The sequence below is a fragment of the Empidonax traillii genome, unplaced genomic scaffold, assembly GCF_003031625.1.
Source record: "Empidonax traillii isolate 1590-97213 ecotype Southwest subspecies unplaced genomic scaffold, ASM303162v1 scaffold1784:size61626, whole genome shotgun sequence".
NCBI classification, from domain to species: domain Eukaryota; kingdom Metazoa; phylum Chordata; class Aves; order Passeriformes; family Tyrannidae; genus Empidonax; species Empidonax traillii.
Window position 1 is genome coordinate 29,357 of NW_020956977.1, and position 21,144 is coordinate 50,500.

The 21,144-nt window shown below is 38.3% G+C and overlaps 1 protein-coding gene across 2 annotated transcripts; it reads right to left on the reverse strand.

Annotated features, from left to right (window-relative positions):
- Positions 1–4,749: 4,749 nt before the first annotated feature.
- Positions 4,750–20,149, reverse strand: LOC114071009 (spindlin-Z-like). 2 transcript variants are annotated; one of them, XM_027908665.1, is made up of 4 exons: positions 20,102–20,149; positions 8,060–8,313; positions 6,867–7,100; positions 4,750–4,993 (listed from the first exon to the last, which is right to left on the reverse strand). In XM_027908665.1, exons 1-4 carry the CDS (start codon positions 20,125–20,127, stop codon positions 4,794–4,796), a joined length of 714 nt encoding a protein of 237 aa, XP_027764466.1. In that variant the 5' UTR covers positions 20,128–20,149; the 3' UTR covers positions 4,750–4,793. The 2 variants fall into 2 exon arrangements, with proteins under 2 accessions (XP_027764466.1, XP_027764465.1); XM_027908664.1 differs by lacking the exon at positions 20,102–20,149 and having other exon boundaries at positions 8,060–8,382.
- Positions 20,150–21,144: the final 995 nt, after the last annotated feature.

The following is a 21,144-nucleotide window of genomic DNA, read 5'->3' on the forward strand; positions in this document are numbered from 1 at the left end:
TTTGCCAAGGATTTCCAAAAGAACTTGTCTATCCCTATAAAACCAGGTGACAACCTCTCCTCATAGGAGAGATGCTCCAGTTTTTTAATCATCTTTGTGGCTCTTTGCTGTCCAAGACTCTCTTGTGCTGAGGGGCCCAGAACTGGACATGGCACTTTAGATGCAGCCTCACCAGTGTTGAATAAAGGGGAAGGATCACCTCCCTTGACTTTCTGGCAACAATATTCCAATGCAGCCCAGGATACTGTTAGCCTTCTTTACCACAAGGACACATTGCTGGCTCAAGTTTAGCTTGCTTTCCACCAGGACACTACACACATACAGTCCTTTCCTGCAAAGCTGCTTTCCAGTTGGTGAACCCTCATCATGTCCTGGTGCATGGGGTTGTTCCTCTCCAGGTGTGAGACTTGGTACTTCCCCTTGTTGAAATTCATGAGGTTCCTGTTAGTCCATTTCTCCAGCCTGTCAAGGTACCTCTAGATGGCAACACAACCCTCTGGTGTATCAGCCACTTCTCCCAGTTTTGCATCATCTGTGAATTTGCTGAGAGTACGCTTCTTCCCACTGTCCAGGGGTGTTGGCAACTTGGTGCCAAAAATATATTTTGGGGTATTCATATAAGATTTTCCCCCCATAATCAGAGAAGAGGGAGGAATAAGGAAAGTCTCATGATTTCAGTATTCAAAGTCAGGCTTGGTAATTTACCTTTAATGACATAAAATAATTAAATGCTCATATATTAGTATGAAAAATTTAATGTCTCAAGGAAATTCACAGCACTGTGGTATTATTCTCTTCACTGCTCATCACACCTAGCTTTGGATAAGTTCTTTTTTTTTTTTTTTAATTCAGTGAGTAAAATAAAATTCCAATTTTAGTTAAGCACATTAGTTCAAAGCAGCCACATCCATCAGCTAAACACTGACAAACACTTCTACTGTTCCCTGCTGTTGAACTACTGCTAACAGTGTGAGCTATAGTGTGTTCTGGAAATAAGAGGCTTCCTCACAGACTTGCATAAACCCCTGAGGAGGAATTTTTCTGCTTTCCATGAAATACAGTTTAAGCATTATGCTTTACCTCAGTTAAATTCCATCTTGTTGACATTCATACTTACATGGGGAAAAAAAAATATCTGACTTAGCAAGCAAACTTACTTCATAGGGGAAAGTATTATACCAGCACACATGGACCAACTTTAAAATCCTAAGTCCTTTTAAATTAAAATACTGAAGAAACTGCTTATTCACAATCTGAGAATAAAATTTACAGTCATGAGTTGCACATAAAGAATTTATTTTAAATGTTTTAAGGATAGAGTTACATCATAATTATAAAAATTACTTACAGAATTAAGTAACAGATTTAAAGTGTTCATACTTCTAAAAGAAAATAAAAATAATGAAACCAAGTTCTAAACATGAAGTCACTACCTAATTTTAAAATGTGAACACGAAGACCTTTGAACTATACACATACCAAGAACCATCCAAATTGCACTAATGATGTAAAATACAAAATGCACAACATTTTCAAGGAACCAGAAGCTGTTTTTTACCATAATTATTTTTCCCTGAAGTAACTTTAATCTATTTGAAGATAAAGCCTCCATTTTAATTAATTAAAGAAGTTGTATACCTATTGTAATAAATAGGATTTCCCCCAAAGTATTTAAGTCTTTATGTAGTCCAACTTAGTTTAGGCTTTGGTATTCAAAAGAAAAAAAAAATCAGTGTTTTACTTATCAATTGTGATTTTATTTAGCCTTGAACAGAATACATGGTCCCTTCAAATGCTGTATGACACATACAACTGGAAAATTACCTTCTCTTGGCACTATGTTTGCCTCACCAGTGCATTTAATCCTACTAACAACCATTCAAACAGCACAATAAGTAAATTCACAAAAAACTGAACACAAAATAAAAACAGAACAAACTTCAAACCTAAACATTATAACATGCAACTTCAGTTTGTTACATAGAATGTTCTAACCTTCTAAGCATGCAAAAAAGGATGGTCTGCATTTAAGGTGGGTTTTTTTTTCCTTTTTAAAAGTTTTACATGACAGATTGACATCATGCACACACAATATACAACAATACTACAGCAGGTAAATGAGAGGCCAATAACTTTTATATATAGATCCATGGCTTGTGTCATCACAAGACCTATGATAAATTTGGAAAGTAATGTTGAACCCCTAGAACAAGGGACCAACATGTAGTTACTAGGGTAATGCAAGCACTGCATGCAGATCTGAAACATGAGCCTAAAATAAAGCCCAAAGCAGATGGCAGGGAGTGGAATTAGTGTCAATTCTCAAAAAGGTGGTTTAAGCTATTAAAAAAAAACAACCACAAAATCAAAAACACTCCCCCCACAAACCTTAAGAAAAAAAAATGAAAAGAAAGAGCTCATGCAACAGACAATGTGGACATCTAAAAACAATCATAAAATTTGACAGTATATACTGTATAGATTATATTCTAATTAGCAAAATATGGTGTATTAGAGTGGCTTACATAAAAACTCACAAATGCAAGCCTAATGCTAAAAATGTTCCAATAGACCTAAACCTCAAATATTTCAAAACAAACCTTGTTGTTACATCCTTAAATGTAAAGCCCAAAATTCATTGTACTAAGTTATTCATGTATTTTGTGTGTAATCAATACACTTGTTGTGCCACAAATATCAGCTTGGGCTCATGGAGCCAGGCTCAGCTTTGAGATTTACATGCAGGACTCTTAAGAGTCAATAGAAAGCACATAACAGATCTGCAGGATGAAAGCACTGTGTTGCAAATCTGCTCATTCTGTTCAAAAAACAATGAAAATTTATGGACTCAGTGCTTAAAGACTGGATTGAGAAGTTGTGAAATGAAAGACAATAGCCTGCCTTTGGTTGCCCATGATGAAATACAGGATAGAATGCAATATAGTAGCAAGGGACAAAGAATTAAGATACCATATTTATACAGTATTACCATTTAACAGCATAATGAGGCACAAGCCTTAAGGCTAAAATATGAAATCAGGCAAAAAAATGGACAGAAAAGGACTTAAACCACTGAGTCTTTGATATCAAGAATACCCACAATAGAAGTCAGACCTCTGATCTCTGATTAACAGTACCTCTCCTGCATCCTTCCACTGACATCATAAGGTTGTATACCTATTTATTTCTTCTTTCCATCAATAGTGTTGACTGTATTCAGATTCTTCACATACTGTATTTCTGTGAAGCAGTGCTTTGAAGCTTGTAGAGCTCTGCTTTAACGACAATTTTGTTGCTGTGCTGATCCTTGTTACAGTTACGATGCTTTTAAAAGTTGCTATTCTTAAAAAACAACAAATACCCTACCCTTGATTTACAACTATCTTGCAAGATTAAAACTGTGAAAGGATTCTGCTGTTGTGGGTTGCTATTTACATCCACAATCTAATGCAGATGACTGAACCACTGAGACTGTCTATAGCTCTCATTAGATAGTACACCACTGGCATGCAAAACTCTAGTGTTCATAGAATGAAATTCATGTTAACGGCATACCTCAAAGCAAGTACACCACAAAAGGCAACAATAGGTTTAAACTGTAGATTTGTCTGGACAGTCCTTACATGGAAAAGCCAGAAAAAGAATACATTGAAAAGATGCCTTCTTAAACCAAAATGGTTAAAAACAATAGCAAAGTCCAACACAAAACAAAGCAAAGGAATACAGCAGACTGAGCAGAAGGCATTAAATGCTTCTCCTTCTCTAAAGGAGGTCCTCAGTGTAAAAGGACCCCCCTCCCAATAAACTTGTATTTACTGTGGGAAAGATTAGCTAATGCTAGGTTTCTAAGTCCACACACAAACATCCAGTTTGCTAGGTTCTGATATTAAACGAGAGACTACTGATTGCCAATGTGTAGTCTAAAGTCTGCTTAAGTAGCATTATATACTGTTAAACTTGTGGCACCAAGCACTTGTATTCTGCTATGAAATGTGTGTAACAAATCAGAGTACAACATTTAGGATTAAAGGCAGCTTTGTTGTGTGTATTTTACTGGTTCCTACAACTTGTAAACACAGGCGCTTAACCTGCATTTTCTAATTAACTGGATATGCAGATTAAATATATTTTTATAGTTTAAAGCCTTTTCACTGAAAGGTGCATAAGTCAAACACCTGATACCCTACTGTCCTGTGACTAGTAAAAATGCACAAGTATTTCCATGTACTGCAAGTTCTTAAAAAAATTAATTTGAAATGAAGTGTAGAAACACAGTAAATTGATGTTACTTGGGTTAGATACTCCTTACTGCTGCACAAGCTGTTTAAATCTTTCAGAAAAGTCACCTCTGTCCCAAGCCAGAAAACAAGGACTGCCAGTAGCCAAGAAATTAAATTTAATGTTGCAAAAGAAGGCATATGGAAAATAGCAAACTACACTTGCATGTGGCAGTTGAACAGGTGATGCAAGGTTGAAAAAAAAGTTAATCTATGAAAAAATCTAGATTGCAATACTAGATTGACTTCACACAGCTTGAATTTGCAACTGTTCTTTGCTTTTGACTCCCTACCACCCAAATATATTGACTTCCTTCAAGAAAAAGAGTTCTCTTAACAAAAGATGTGTCATGTTCACATAAATTTGTATTATTCAGAACAAAACAGAGTTGCTAGCAGAGATTGTGGGTTCGCAGGGACATTTAAGCTTTCATTTAACTGAAAATCAGTCAAGTCTGTGTCTACAAATTTTACAATTAATAGTTCCACAAATTTGGCAGAAGTTCATGATGATGCCTAGGATGTCTTCACCAAATCATAGACATAAATATGGAAATCATCATCAAACTTGATGAAATAGACAGATGGTTTGGCTTCAACTTGATGAATGACCATGCCAGTCCGTTTTGAGCCATCTTCTTTGGCATATTCCACTTGTTTGCCTACCAGGCTGTCCACAACTTCACCTGGTTCTCGTTCTGCAGGAGGTGAATCATCTGTAATATGAAAATACAATGTACTTTGGTAGAAACTTATGGATTTTTTCCAATATACAAAACTGCAGAGACTTCTTTAAAAGTTAAGAAACAATCATGAGTTTAAAATGCAGAGTATGTCTAAAACAAGTTGAGTTGTTTAGACAAACACCTAACTATTGCCATGCTTCTAGAGAGTAGTCACAGATTTTACTTTTTAGGTAATACCATCCTCACTTTTATGAAGAAAAAAATAGCACTTCAATTGGTTAGAAAAGTAAATCGTTGACATGAAGGTTTACACACCAATTGCAAAATGTTTGTAGATAATTGAATTTAAGCCCCTAGCAGAACAAGCCACTTAGTGACTTTAACAGAAAGGCAGGTGTGCTAGAACCCAAACACTATCCAAAATGTCAATGCAAACGTGCCATTGCAACAAACCCACATCTTCCAAGCTAAGTGCAACCTCCTTAATCAGTAATGCTGTTGAAAGGAGCTTTTGATTTCACACTAGAATGGATACTGTAACTATATAATTTGCTTTTCTAGCAAAATCTACCCAGAAGTATCCCTAAAGACACAATTCTGTAAAAGATCCAAATTCAGGGAAGGTAGCTTCCCTGTTCATAGTGTCTTAGAAACAGAGGTAAGTAATCATGAAAATTATAGAATCATAGAATATCCTGAGTTGGAAAGGACCCACAATAGATAGTCTCAGGAAAAAAACCACACATTAAAAACTTAATTCTTAAATATGAAAAGCATAAGTCTTTTTAAACTTATTTTTCAATAAAGAAGAAAGCAAAGCAGAATTTAAAAAGTAATTGCAAGGTATGTCAGGGTGGCAACTCTGAAAGAGCTTGCTTTATTCATTTTTTTTTTTTTTACAAATAGGAAGATCAATTTTTCCATTAATTTTTGTGTCTCCTTCTGAAGCCACAAATATGTTGATTTTTGTTAGACTGGAAAAAAAGTCTAAACTCATAGGATTAGTACAGAAGTTATGCAAGTAAGTGCCAGTTGTTTACTCAGCCACTGCTAGATCTGAAGGAAGACAGTCTCAAAAACTCAATGAATTAATTCTAAATAATATTTATGTAGTGCATTGCAATTGTTTGGCTATGTAATTAATGATTTACTTTAAAGCCAAAATTGCCTCTCTGTCAGAGAAGTGCTTTTGAGGTGCAGGACAATGAGAGTACAATATTCTTGACAAAGTTTTTTCTTCTTTTTTTTTGGTATTAGCTATAATCCCTTGAACAACACTGTGTGAAAATATTTATAGGAAAAAAGCAATAACTTTCACTTCAAAAAAGGAAGAAAAAATATTCCTCCTAGCCTATTGAATTTTTTTCCTGTTTACGTGTTTAAACATGTGAGAGAAAATGAGTTTTCAAAAATTAGTGCTTCTTTCCTCCAAGAAACTATTCAAAAACTTTCAAACTGAAGATGCCTACCCAAACTAAATTAACCAGACTATTTTAGTTATCCCCAAAACATTATTCTTATAAGAACTGCTTAAAAAATACAACTCCTTGAGATGGTTCTTAATTTGTGACACTTCTATAAGAAAATAACAACAGAAAGCATCTAGTTTGTCAGTGTAAAAAAAATCTAAGAGTAATCTCTTCCACAACAGTATGTATATATTTATCAGAATTAGGAATTATAATGGAAAAGGATTTTCCAGTATTTACTGCATATTTCACCACTGATTCAAGTAAAATATTTCAGAAATTGCTTAATACAGGTGTTTTTTCAGTTGTGCTGTAAACCTTTCTAGTCTTGATACTTAAAAAGTTCCTTGTTTGTCAATTCTCTTTTCCATAAGCTATACAATAATACAGAGAGATGCCACTTTCCAGAAGAAAAAAGTAGCTGTTCTACTTACTGGAATCAGGCATAATGCGAAGGTCACCTTCTTTATAGTCATCTAGGAGTTGGTACATGTACAAGACAGGATCTTTCTCATAGGTAATATAAAACCATGTGTTCATAATAGGAGCTCGAGCCAATATCATCCCCCTCCATTCATCTTTTGAGCCATCCTCTGTCTCAAACATATGTTCCACAGCTTTGCCAATCATTGTGTCTGCCAGGTGGGCATCGCTAATTCGAGATGAAGCTGAAATGGTAGCAGTTCATAAGTATGTCCATTCAAAAAGTACAGAAATAAGTCTTTGCAAAAATTAATCTTTATCCAGATTCATGAATAAATTTGTTTCAAAGTTGGTCAATTCACATACAAAACAAATAATGTCCATTTCAGAGCGTTAAAGAAAAAAGAACAGAAGAACTTGAAGAATTATTTTAACGTTAACTCTTTATTGACATTTTCCATTATTGCACCTCCCTTCCAATCCAACTATCATAATGGAAGATAAAGGAGACCAATATAGGCCACAGCAAGGAATAGCATCTGTATTTTAAATATATTTGTATTGTGGGTGGAGGGGAGAGAGGCTAAATCACAGAGCAGCTGTATGAAGTTATTAATGAAGGCGTTCAGTTTGGTTCCCCCTAACTCCATTCTAGAGACTGATACTGATTTCTTTGCAGACAGGAAAAACAACAATTTATTCCATTCAGAAATAAGTAATTACTAGGGTAAACTTTGAACTTTACAGTTTGGAAGAACCTGCAGTTTAACAATTCAGTGCTAATTATAACAATAAAGTCTTGTTACTAGTCAATTAACTTAGAAAATGCTTTTTTCCCTCCGCTTGTATTAAAACCTAGGGAAAGCACATGAAAAAAAACCCAACCAAACGCATAATTACTGTCAAACACACACAAGAAAACATAGTCAGGACATTTCTCAGCTGGCTCAGTTTAAATTTTAATGGAAATTTCACTGTTACATGTACATAAGCTTGTTAGGGATAAGACTCAAAAAGAAAAAACACAGAATTGTCTGCATACCATTTAAAGACAAAAGACAGCACTATTCTCTCTGCTATCATCAAAAATTTGTGAAATAAAAAAAAATTAGAGCATTTAGATTATCTGCCATGTAATGAAAAGTAATTTAATAAAATTTAAATGTTCTGACAACATATGCACATATAGGAAAAAACTGCTTACCAACTCTGTCTGGAAGGACTTCAAGTGCTGAAACTCTTTCATCTTTGTGCAGTTCTAGTCCATACACACAATCAAATCCATCATACTTTATAAGATAGAGGGAGGGATTTACAGGAACTTGATCAAGAACTGTGCCCTTCCATTGTGTTACAGGTCCACTCCCTTCTCTCCAGCCATGCTGTATTCTGCAGCCTACAATGTTTCTTCGTGGCTGAGAAATAGGTTTGCTTGGTCCAACATTGTTTCTATGCTTTCTGTACACAGATACAAACATAACATTAAACAAGTACATACTCAAAATTCTACTCCGGACAAGAGGTGCATGCTTTAAGAAGGTAATACATTATTATTATATTAATATAAGATACATTAATTTCTAGCACATACAGCTTAGTGCACCTTATTCAAATTAGGGTATAAATCATATTACATTGCACTGGAAAAGGAAAAAAAACACACTGAAAAGTAGTGAAACATTTTCAACATTTTGTATAAGGTTGCTTTCATAATAGTAGTTTCTAAAACCAGTTTGCTTAAGCCAAAATATCTTTTTTAGCCATTGTTACACTGAACATCAAAAATAAAGCTTGCTTGTTAAAACTCTAAATCAGGTCTGAAAGAGCAATGTCACCTAATATACTTTTGCTACATTGTTGCTCTTGGTAGAATAGTAAACATAATTCCCTTATCCCAGGAGGAAGAATTCAGTGGAAACATTAGTGGTGGTTAATTAAAATTCTTCAAAGCATTTGTTTTCCCTAACCTTTGTTGTCACCCAAAGGAAATTTTGCTTCCTTTGCACTTGCAGGTATCTTTGACTTCAAGTATTTTTAAAGACACATGGTAGCGACAATATTCTTTCAATGTTCCTTTTTAGTACAACACAAGAAAAATTATATGCAAAGGTCACAGCAATAGAAGTGATATTCTTTAAAGCAGATTATAAATTAAATATGCTTTTAACCCTTCCTCATTTTTGTAATCCAACTTGCACAGAAAGATTTCTTCTGGTGAATGGCAGTTGCTCTCGTAAACAGTCATGTAAGCTATTTAACAGTTTCAACCCCCTAAAACAGTGTTACACAAGTTTTATTCTATTGAGTTAAAAAACCCCAAAACAGTAAGTTGACACTTGTAAATACAATGTATGAAGAAACACAAACATTATGACATTACATACGTGATCAATATATATTATCTTTATTTTAGCATGTTACAATATGAATATTCATTCCTAAAGTGATATTTAGTGGGTTGCCTGATTAAAATTCTCACAAATGTTAGCTAATTCAAAAATAGATTTCTGGATTAATTACCAGTTATAGTGCACTTCATTTAAATGGCAATCTACACATCGCTAGCATGCTTAAAAGCAACATATATAAAAAGAATAATCAGTTGCATAAAACAACATTCATCATTAGATTAGTGACAGTGACCAAAGAAAAATGTCTCTAGGAACAATGAAAGCTCAAAGAGTAGCTCATATATGATAGAGATCCAAAAGACACAATGAAGTCTCATAATGAGTCTTAAAGAATAATAAAAACAGTATATAAAATTACTAATGTTGAAGATATAATCATGTCTATTAAAAACAAGATGTATAATTCCTTCATCAGCTTGTCCCACCTCAAGACTCATTCTCCATGAAAATCTTAGCAGAGTTCCACAGTATCTTTTGTCAAATTTAATTTCTGTGATGATTTAACCTGATCAAGGAGGTCAGTCTGCATTCACAACCTGTGTTGTCAAAGTTAGGAGTATTATAGAAATGCTAATCTCTTCTAGTTAAGAGGAACTCCTCTGCAGAGCTGGTTCTAATTTTCCGCAGGAGCTTGAACACATGTTTAAATAATACTTCTTGCTCAAGTCTTATTTTAAAAAAAAATTAAAATAGTAAAGTTTTATTCTGAATAAATGAGATTTGGTTCTTAGGCACTATGTAAAGGACAATGTTTTGCATGCAATTAATGTATTTAGCTTCAATGAATCGCAATTCCATTTTAAGGCGTCCTCACAGAATAAAACTAACTGCTACTGAAGCTAAAAAGTTGAAGTGGAAAAAGGTAAAATAATACTCTTCATGTTTAACCACACAGTTAATCTCACTTTCTGCCTAAAAATCATAATCATAACATTTAAATTTGCACAATTAACTGAAAAGTTTCAATCACTTAAAAAATATGATGAAAAAAATCTACATAATACAGTTTAATTTGATAACTACCTTTTAAAACACTTTGGAGAGAGCAAAAAATGCCATAAATGCAATTACAAAGCAAGCAGCAGCCAGGTATACTTGCAGTTCAAGCTTTCCTTTCTCTGAAGTCTGGTACTACTGGACAGATACTCATTCTCATTTGGACTGCTATTTGTTATAGCAGGAAATATGATTTTCAAACAAATAAATTGCCAAAGAAAACCTATTTTTGCTTGCAACTGAACGTCATAAGGAAGAAAACAGGTTTCTGACTACAAATAACAGAATCATAGAATGATCAGCCTTTAAAGATCACCTAGATTCATTAAATCAGGTTGCTCAAAACCCCATCCAAACTGACCATGAATACTTTCCAATGATGGGAAATCCACAGCTTTTCTGGGCAACCTGTTCCAGTGCCTCATAGGAAATTTCTTCCTTATGTCCAATCTAAACCTACTCTCAGTTTAAAACCATTGACCCTTGTCCTGTCAGTACAGACCCTGGTAAAAAGTCTTTCTTTGTCTTTTCATAAAAGTACTTTTTATATATTGAAAATATATATAAGGTCTCCACAGAGACTGTGGGGAGTGAACGGATGAGATCTTACAAAGAATGCAGAGAGATGCTGGAAGAACCTCAGTGGGCCTCCCAGGAAGACATCCATCTTGGAGAGCTCTGACAGCCGGGACCAGGAAAGAGTCCGCAGCACAGTGATAAGAAGACAGGCATCCCAGGACCCCCCTCTCCTACACTCCCTTTTCCTCTCCTGGGCCCCCAAAGACCACACCTTCCCTTCCTCCCCTGGCTATCCCTTCCCCCTGAATGAATAAACATATCCCCCTAACCAATATCTTCAAGCTCCCTTATCAGAAGTCCTCGAGATTCGAGGGTTCAAATCCAAACCTTCCCTTGTCCCAGAACCTTCTATACCCTCCCTATATAAGCACCCTGGTAATAAAGGAATCGGCCATTTTGCCGGACATGTAACCTGCGTGTACGTGTCTGTTTCCCACGCAAGATGCGCTCTGGGCCGGATGTATGGGTTTAACCCCCCATTCGTCAAGAGACTTCTCTTCTCCAGGCTGAATAACCCAAACTCTCTTCATAGGAGAGGTGTTCCAGTCCTCTGATTGTTTTCATGGTTGTCCTCTGGACCCACTCCAACAGGTCCATGTCTTTCTTGTGCTGGAGGCCCCAGAGCTGCACACAGTACTCCAGGTGGGGTCTCATCAGAGAAGAGTAGAAAGGGAGAATCACCTCCCTTGACCTGCTGGCAATACTTTTTTTGATTCAACCCAGGATACAATTGGGTTTCTGGGCTGAAAAGCACATGCTGCCATCTCATGATCAATTTTTCATCCACCAGTACCAGGTCCTTCTCTGCAGGGCTGCATTCAATCCATTCATCCTACAGTCTGTATTGATACTGGGGATTACCCTGACCCAGATGCAGGACCTTGTACTTGGCCTTGTTGAACTTCATGAGGCTCACATGGACTGAACCTGTCAAGGTCCCTCTGGATGGCATCCCTTCCCTCCAGTGAATCAACTGCACCACTCAGATTGGTATCATCTGCAAACTTGCTGTGAATGCACTCAATCCCACTGTCAGTTATAAAATCATAGAATCATAAAATGGTTTGTGTTGGAAGGGACCTTGAAGATCATCTAGTTCCAACACCTCTGCTGTGGGAAGGAACACCTTCAACTAGATCACATTGTTCAGAGCCCCATCCAACCTGGCCTTGAACATCTCCAGGGATGGGGCATCCACAACTTCCCTGGGCAACCTGTTCCAGTGCCTCACCACCCTCACAGTAAAGAATTTTTTCCTAATACCTAATCTAAACTTACACTCTTTCAATTTAACCCATTCCGCCTTGTCCTGTCACTACATGCTCTTGTAAATAGTCTTGCCTCATCTTTCCTGTACATTTCCTTCAGGTACTGGAAGACCACAATTAAGTGACCCCAAAGCCTTCTCTTTTCCAGGCCAAACAATCCCAATTCTCTGTCTTTCCTCATAGGAGAGGTGCTCCATCCCTCTAATCATCTTGGAGACCTCCTCTGGACTTGCTCCAAAAGGTCAATGTCCTCCCTGTGCTGGGGACCCCTGGACTGGACACAGTACTTGAGGTGGGGTCTCACAAGAGCAGAGTGGAGGGGCAGAATCACCTCCCTTGACCTGCTGGTCACACTGCTTTTGATGCAGCCCAGGACATGTTTGGTTTTCTGGGATGCAAGCAAACGTTGCCAGGTCATGTCCAGCCTCTCATCCACCAGCACTCCCAAGTCCTTCTTGGCAAGGCTGCTCTGGATCTGGTCATCCCCCAGCCTGGATTGATGCCGAGGGTTGCCCCAACCCAGGTACAACACCTTGCACTTGGTCTTGGTAAACTGCCTGAGATTCCAGCACTATGTCATCAATGAAGATACTGAAGACTACTGGTCTCAGTACTGACCCTTGAGGGACACCACTCATGACTGGTTTCTACTTGGACATTGAGCCGTTGATTTTGAATGCAGCCATTAGTCAATTCCTTATCCATCTAACAGCCCATCTATCAAACCCATCTGTCTCCAATTTCGAGGCAAGAATGTAGTGGGGGACCGTAACAAAGGCCTTACAGAAATCCACATAGATAACATGAGTTGCTCTTCCCTTGTCCACTAATGCAGTCACTCCATCGTAGAAGGGCACTAGATTAGTCAGGCATGACTTGCCCTTGCTGAAACCATGTTGGCCGTCTCTAATCATCTCCCTGTTTTCCATGTTTCCACATGTCTTCCAGGCAGATCAGTTCCATGATCTTACCAGGCATGGAGGTAAAATTGACTGGTCAGTAGTTCCCAGGGAACTTCTTACTACTCTTTTTAAAAATGAGTGTGATAATATAAAAAAAATGGGTGCGTAATAACCATGATCAGTATACTTCCATATAAGATAATAGTGATGCGTTAGGATTCTTAAGATTTGTAGCATATAGATTTTTAATATAGCTGTATAGTTTCTAACACTTGAGAATAGCAGTTAACTAAAACTCCTTTCTCACGCTTCATATCAAATTCTCAGAATTCCTTCAGTTTTGTTTAATGTTCTCTTCAAGGAAAAGACCTTAGCAAGTACATCTTGTTTGGGACATGTACCTAGAAAGATATCATTGTAGACAAAGCAACCTAGAAAGCCTGGAGACCTTGGAAAAGCTCCAAAGAAGGGATGTGACCTGAGGATGGTGATGATGATGAGGAAAGGGGTCCTGAGACCTCCAATTCAATTCCCTGAAGGCATGCTGAGGGACGGACCTGAGAGAGGTTATCAGGGATGGACAATTTTTGTATTGGATATATCCATTAGATATGATAATTAATTACAGCTATAAAATTGTAAAAGCCCAATACTGTATTGTATACTATAGTGTACTTCTGTATATAGTGTACCTAAAGTGCTTTAATTAAAGACTGCTGTCTACTTTATCTATATTAATATTGCCCAGAAAGTTCTTTTCTTCCATTTTAGGCAACAATAGTTAACTTTCTCAAACCTCTTTTTATACCAATTGTATGTTGTTTCTGTGATAAGCAGAGGAACACATAAGTATGTAAATTTTGAGATGGTATAATGAGAAAATCCAAAATGTTTCCCTTCTGTTGTATTAGAATAACCCTTAAAATTTCACAAAATTTTGTTCTTTAAGACTGGGATAACATTTCAAACCGCTAGACATTCAATATTTAAATTGTCATACATATATAGAACATGCAGAGACAGAAAAAACAGGTAACACCAAGTCCTGATGCTTCAGTTATGACCTCATTGTAAAAGGCCCTTCAATTCCACTAAGTTTCAGATCCTTTTATTTCAAAGAAATGATAGAATCATTTAGGTTGGAAAAGACCTTGAAGATCATTGAGTTCACCTGTAAACCTAACACTGCCAAGTCCACCACTAAACCATGTCCATAAGCAATACATCTACATGTCTTTTCAATACCTCCAGGGATGGTGATTCCAACACTTCCCTGGGCAGACTGTTCAAATGTTTGACAAACCTTTCACTAAAATTTTTCCTAATATCCAATCAAAACCTTCCCTGGCTCAACTATTGCTTATTATTTTGCAGAAAAGACCAACAACCACATCACTACAACCTCCTTTCAGGTAGCTGTAGAGAGCTATAAGGTCCCTCCGAGCCTCCTTTTCTCCAGAATAAACAACCTCAGTTCCCTCAGCCACTCCTCATAAGACTTGTGCTCCAGACACTTCACCAGCTTCATTGCCCTTCTCTGGACTCACTCCAGCACCTCAATGTCTTGTAGTGAGGGGCCCAGAACTGGACACAGTACTTGAGGTGCAGTCTCACCAGGGCTGAGTACAGGGGGACAATCACTTCCCTGGTCCTGCTGGCCACGCTATTGCTGATACAAGTCAGGATGTTGTTGGCCTTCTTGGCCACCTGGGCACACAGTTGGCTCATGTTCAGCTGGCTGTCGACCAATACCCCCACATCCTTTTCTGCTGGGCAGCTTTCCAGCCACTCTTCCCCAAACCTGCAGCCTGGCATAGGGTTGTTGTGACCCAAGTGCAGGACCCAGCACTTGGCCTTGTTGAACCTCAAGCAATTTGCCTTGGCCCATTGATCCAGCCTGTCCAGATCCCTCTGCAGAGCCTTCCTACCTTCCAGCAGATCAACACTCCCATCCAACTTGGTGTCATCTGTGAACTTGGTGAGGGTGCACTCGATTCCCTCATCCAGATCACTGATAAAGGTATTAAACAGGACCATCCCTGGGGAACCCCACTTGTGACCAGCAGCCAACTGGATTTAACGCCATTCACTACCACTCTTTGGGCCCATTCATTCAGCTGGTTTTTTACCCAGTGAAGAGTACACCTGTCCAAGCCATGGGAAGCCAGTTTCTCGAGGAGAATGCTGTGGGAAATGGTGTCAAAGATTTTACTGAAATTCAGGTAGACAACATCCACAGCCTTTCCCTTGTCTACTAAGCAGGTCACCTTATAGAAGGAGATAAAGACAGTAAAGTAGGACCTGCCTTTCCTAAACCCATGCTGACTGGACCTGATGAACGGGTTGTCCTGTACACGCTGCATGATGGCACTCAATCTCTTCCATAACATTCACTGGCACCAAGGTCAGGCCAAGAGGTCTGTATAGTTCCCTGGATCCTCCTTCCGGTACTTCTTGTAGATGGGCATTATATTTGCTAACCTCCAATCAACTGGGACCTCCCTGATTATCCAGGACTGTTGATAAATGATTGAAAGTAGTTTAACTAGCACTTCCACCAGTTCCCTCACTACCCTTGGATGGATCTCATCCTACCCCATAGACTAGTGCATGTCTAAGAGGTGTAGCAGGTTGCTGATCGTTTCCCCTTTGATTATGGAGGCCTCATTCTGCTCTCCATCTCTGTCTTCCAGGTCACTGGGCTTGGTACTCTGAGAACAGCTGCTCTTGCTAGTAAAGACTGAGGCAAAGAAGACATTCAGTACCTCAGCCTTTTCCTCATCCTTTGTCATTATGTTGCCCTCCACATCCAATAAAGGGTGGAGATTCTCTTTAGCCTTCTTTTTGTTGCTGATGCATTTATAGAAACAGTTTTTAGTGTCTATTACAGCAGTAGTCAGATTAAGTTCTAGTTGGGCTTTGGCCCTTCTAATTTTCTCCCTGCACAACCTCCCAACATCCTTGTAGTCCTCCTGAGTTGCCTGCCCTTTCTTCCAAAGATCATAAACTCTCCTTTTTTCCCTGAGTTCCAGCCAAAGCTCTCTGTTCAGCCAGGCTGGTCTTCTTCCCTGTCAGCTTGTCTTTCAGCACATCGGGATGGCCTAGGTCTTAAAGATTTTCTTCAGCCTTCCTGGACTCCTTTGTCCTTCAGGACTGCCTCCCAAAGGACTCTTTCAACCAGGCCCCTAAATAGATGAAGTGTGCCCTCCTCAAGTCCAAGGTGGCAGTTCTGCTGACTCCCCTCCTTACTTCTGCTACACTAGGCAGGAACTTGTCACCATTGTCCCCTATCCCTATAAGTCACTGAATTCTGCCAAGCAGACAGGATAGGGAATCTTCCATATGTCCTGTCTGCCTGACAGCTCTGCCCCGGGAAAGGTAGGGCACAATTCCAGCAGTCTCTCTCCCTCATGCTCTCTGTTATTCCTTAACAACCTACTCACCATGTCCTGGAGCTCTGTCACTAAATAGAGGTTTTCCTCTACCTGGGTGCACCTCCCCCAGGTGTGCTCACTGCTGCTGTCTGGTACTGGTATAAGAGTAGGGCATGCCCTGCAGCCCGACACCTGGGTAGCAGCATATTTCCACTGGAGCTCTACCTGGGAAGCTGCATCAGTCATGTTGGGTGCAGAGTTTAGAGTGTTCATAGACTCCTGCCAGGTGGATACTATTGCTCCCTGGTCAAGTTGGCAGAGCTATAGTACCCTTCCTGCATGCCCTTACCTGCAACTGCTCTGTTGGCTTACCCTGGTCACTAGCACTCCCTAGGGGCTTCTTTTATATGGGGGTGGGGAGGTTGGATGTTTCTCCTGACCCTGCCCAGGTCTTGTCAGCAGCTGTAGCACAAGCTGCAGGTTTCTGGTGGTTGTCATGGCTCCCCAGGTTCAGGACCCTCCCCCCCGTGCTATGAATCATGCTGGTACCAGAGCTGCTTGTCTCGGTGACTGAGGATTTATCTTGAAGGCACTAAGCTCATAAGTAAAGTCTTGTTACATGAAAAAGTTTTATTAGGAGAACCAGATCATAGAAAGTTCAAAGAAATTTAGGTAATAGCACAAATGAAGCAGAGTAGCAATGATCAGTACAATTTCTATATTTCATGGTACCATGTAGAAAAATTATTAAAAATAGGGCCCGAATTAGAATTTTGATATTACTACAGACTGTCACTAAAAGGGGATCATGTGATCAGAGAATTGTTATAAACTATTTTTCCTTAATGTTCAGACTATGAGGCACATTACTAAAGACAGAAGTTTTAAAGTACTTTCTGTACTCCTTCAAAAGCCATCATTTAGTTGTGAAATCAATTTTCTTAGGATTACGAGTGTATTTGGCATACGTGGCAAGGTTTTGGTAATGGACACAACATACACCCAGAGACATGACAACATCTGCAGGGCTAGCCTCTATGAGAAGTCAGGGGTTGCTCTGTGCCAGACACAGCTGGTTCCAGCTGGCCTGGCAATGGTTCCACTTCAGGCTAAAGTTGAGACAATCAGTAAAGTTTGTGGTGCCTTTGTGAAAACATATTTAGTAAAGAACAAAAAACCCACCATTGGACAGACAGAGAAGGAGAGGGAAAAAAGGACCCATGCTGGAGCAGTTAGATATTTCCTGAAGGAACTGTGGTCCATGGAGAACCCCCAGAGAACCCATGCCAGAGCAGAGTTTTCCTGACAGGACTGTCTCCCCTGGAAGAGCCCATGCTGAAATAGACTTTCCTGACAGGAACTGTGACCTGTAGAGAACCTACATCAGAGCAGGGGGAAATAAGGTACAAGAGGGAGGAGCAGCAGAGAGCAACCATTATGTATGGACTGTAAATTCCCTTCCCTCATTTCCCCTGCACCCTAGGGGTGGTGAGTGGTAGAGGAGTCTGGATTGAAGGGATGAATTTGAGCATGGGAAAGGGGGAAAGAAAGGTGTTGTTTTAATGTTTGTCTTCCTGTTTTCTTACCACCTGAATTTATTTTAACTTGCAATAAATTAATTTTCCACAAGTCAAGCCTGTTTTGTCTGTGATAGTAACTGGCAAGCAATCTTCCTGTCTTTATCTTGACCCATGAACTTTCAAATTCTATTTTCTCCCCCTGCCTCAGTGAGGAAGGGGAGTGAGCAGTTGGGTGGGAGTTTGGCTCATAGTCAAGTATAATCCACCACAACAAGTTAAAGTGTGATCAGAAATTCACAAGGGATAAGTACAGTGATAGTTAAGTGGCAGAGAAAACCTCCACCTCAAAGTCCTTGAACTGCCAACTATAAGAAACCTCCTAGAATATTTTATACTTACACGATGCACCAAGTGTGGAAAGAATGACAGCCAAGAGACTACTGACTGATATGACATAAAGAGGGTTAACTTTATATTCACAGAGGTCATCACTACCCATTGACACTGACACATTCAGAAAAACTGCCCTTTTGCAGATGAACTGTAAACATGGGACCCCCTTCCAAAAGGGTCAATGGTTAACTACCATTTTATTTAAGAAGGGTTTAGAAGACTAATCCACACAGCTTATTTTACCCCTTCCTCAGTTACTGGACCATATCCTGTTCAATCCTGTTGGCTCTTCCCTCCCCTATGAACTTCTGAACCTAGTTTAGAATCTCTCCTATGACCTTCAAGTGCCAGTAGACTTGTTCCTCTTTTTCTTTAAATGAGGAATGTAAAAATCATCATAACTAAATCAATGACAAAGTATGCATTACTAATTCATGGTCTACTGTAACAGCTCATAGTAGTATCAGCATACATTTTTAAACAGTGATTCATATCTCACTTGTTTACTATAAACATGTCTACAGCACTACTTACTGTTGATCTCAAAAATGTAAGCAATGAATATCAAATAAAAACAACTCTATACTAGCGTCTGCCATTTTCAGAAAACTCAGTGAGCAGCACACAGTGTCATCTAGGTTTGGTACAAAATAAAACCTTTACTAAACAATTCTTAAACAATTAAACTAGGCTAAACCAATATAAAACTTGGGCACTTAAGTTAAATACCTCAAAATCACATGACTTAGGATCATGACTTAATATGCCCCATAAAAGCCTTTATGCTAAAAAATATACAACCTATTTAGGTATTTAAATGTGTATATCAAAACAATAATAAAGACAAATCTAGCCACCCTCAAGTACAAAAGGCAACCCACCTCTGATAGTCTTCCCATCATACACTCCTTTCTCTGAGCGGTTGAAAAAGAACAAGAGAAATTAAGTTTTAACTCTACCTGTCTCTAAACAAATAAATGTTTATCTCTGCCTTGTAAGGAGATAGACAAGAATGAATAGTGAAGAGTTGGTGAAAAGAATTAGAGTAGTTTTACATCAGGTGCTGTGTCTGGTAAACAGTTAATACTAATTCAAATGTTAATCACTGAAGATATTTCTGCCAGACAAATTGCTTTGGATTGATGCCTGTTGTATATCAGCACTATAAGACTTCATTCTCAAAATATAACTAATAGCATTTTAATAATTTTCACCTTTCCCCAGCCTATTTTAGAGTTCACCCACCAGAGATGCAACCAGATGCAACATCTAGCTGTTCACTAAGATCACTTATGTCTAAGCTACTACCTCTATCTTCTCACATTTACTCATAGCAACATTTAGCTACTATTAGTTCAAATTGTAGTAGAAAGAATAATACATGTGATGAACGTATAGGATAAGCAAGTAACCTTCACACAAATAGCAGCTGTACTACAGTATGTTGTTTATTTTTTAAAAAAGGTAAAAAATCCTTTAAAAAACTAAAACTGTAATGAATCCTAGAGTACATATGCCCAATTTCTGGCTTGCAATCTCTTGTTTCTGAATCATAAATTACAAAATTGTATTGACAGAATAATTTCTCTCAGAGTAACATTCAAAATGATGTTTATAACTGTACCAATGGTGCATTCTTTCCCATTGTCCCCCCAAAAGAATTGAAATCTGACTCTACACACATACACTGTTTAAATACTGCTCCACATTATTTTCAAAATGACTGGAACAATACAGATACATTTCTAGAACGGTACTCCCAGTTATCGAGAACTATACTTTAGGAAGATATTAGCAACTTACTTGTGGGAAGTTCTTTTCTTCATCATGCTTGCAGAGACTCCTGCATGACCTACAATATAAATGATGGAATTATTGAACAATAAAATGCATTTATACGCAATGTTAAAAAGGTATCTTATAGAAAACTTCTCTTTTTCAAGTAAAAAAGATTAAACACATCATATTGTGATTTATCAATGAGTTTCTACAGTGGAAGAAGGCTGAAGAGACAGGCAAGGACTAAGTACTCATGAAGGTAAGTGAAGAAATAAGGAGTTACTGATGACAACTGTTACAAAAAGCTGAATTTAACACAAAGGAGATGGGAGGTAGTCTTTGTTATAGATAAATGGCTACAACAGTTGAGGGAATCAAATGTCTGTGTCCCATGTGTTGATAATAATAATCATCATCATCATCATCAAATACATATATTCCTGAGTTAGTGAGACCAGAATGTGTGGGTGTATACATGGCTCAGCCAAACTGATTATAAAAACTCAGTATAGAGCCAAAACTAAGTATAAAGACTCAGTATACCATATATAGTATAAAAACTGTACAACTAACAGAAAGAACATTGAAGAGAGCAACAGGCTTGAGTTGGTTTCAATCCACATATTTCTTCCCAACAACTGGGGATGCCCAGCATGGTGATGGAGACCAGTAATGACAATCACATTTGTATTGTGATTCAACTCTATATTGCAACTGCTATACTCTACTAAATGCAACTTGTACTTGCACTGTGATTTAAGTAAATTACTATATCATTCTGCTAAATCAAATTCCCATGTAATGTCAAATAACTTCATGTATTGGGTTTGCGTGGCCAGGTTTCGGTAGTGGGAGGGGGCTACAGGAGTGGTTTCTGTGAGAAACTGCTAGACATGTCCAACAGAACCAATGCCAGTCAGCTCCAGGATGGACCCACCACTGATCAAGGCCAAACCAATCAGAGATGTTGGTAATGCCTCTTGTGATAACATATTTAAGATGGAAAAAAAAAAAAAGGTTATTGTGGCCAGAGAAGAGGAATCTGTGAGAGGAACAACTCTGCAGAC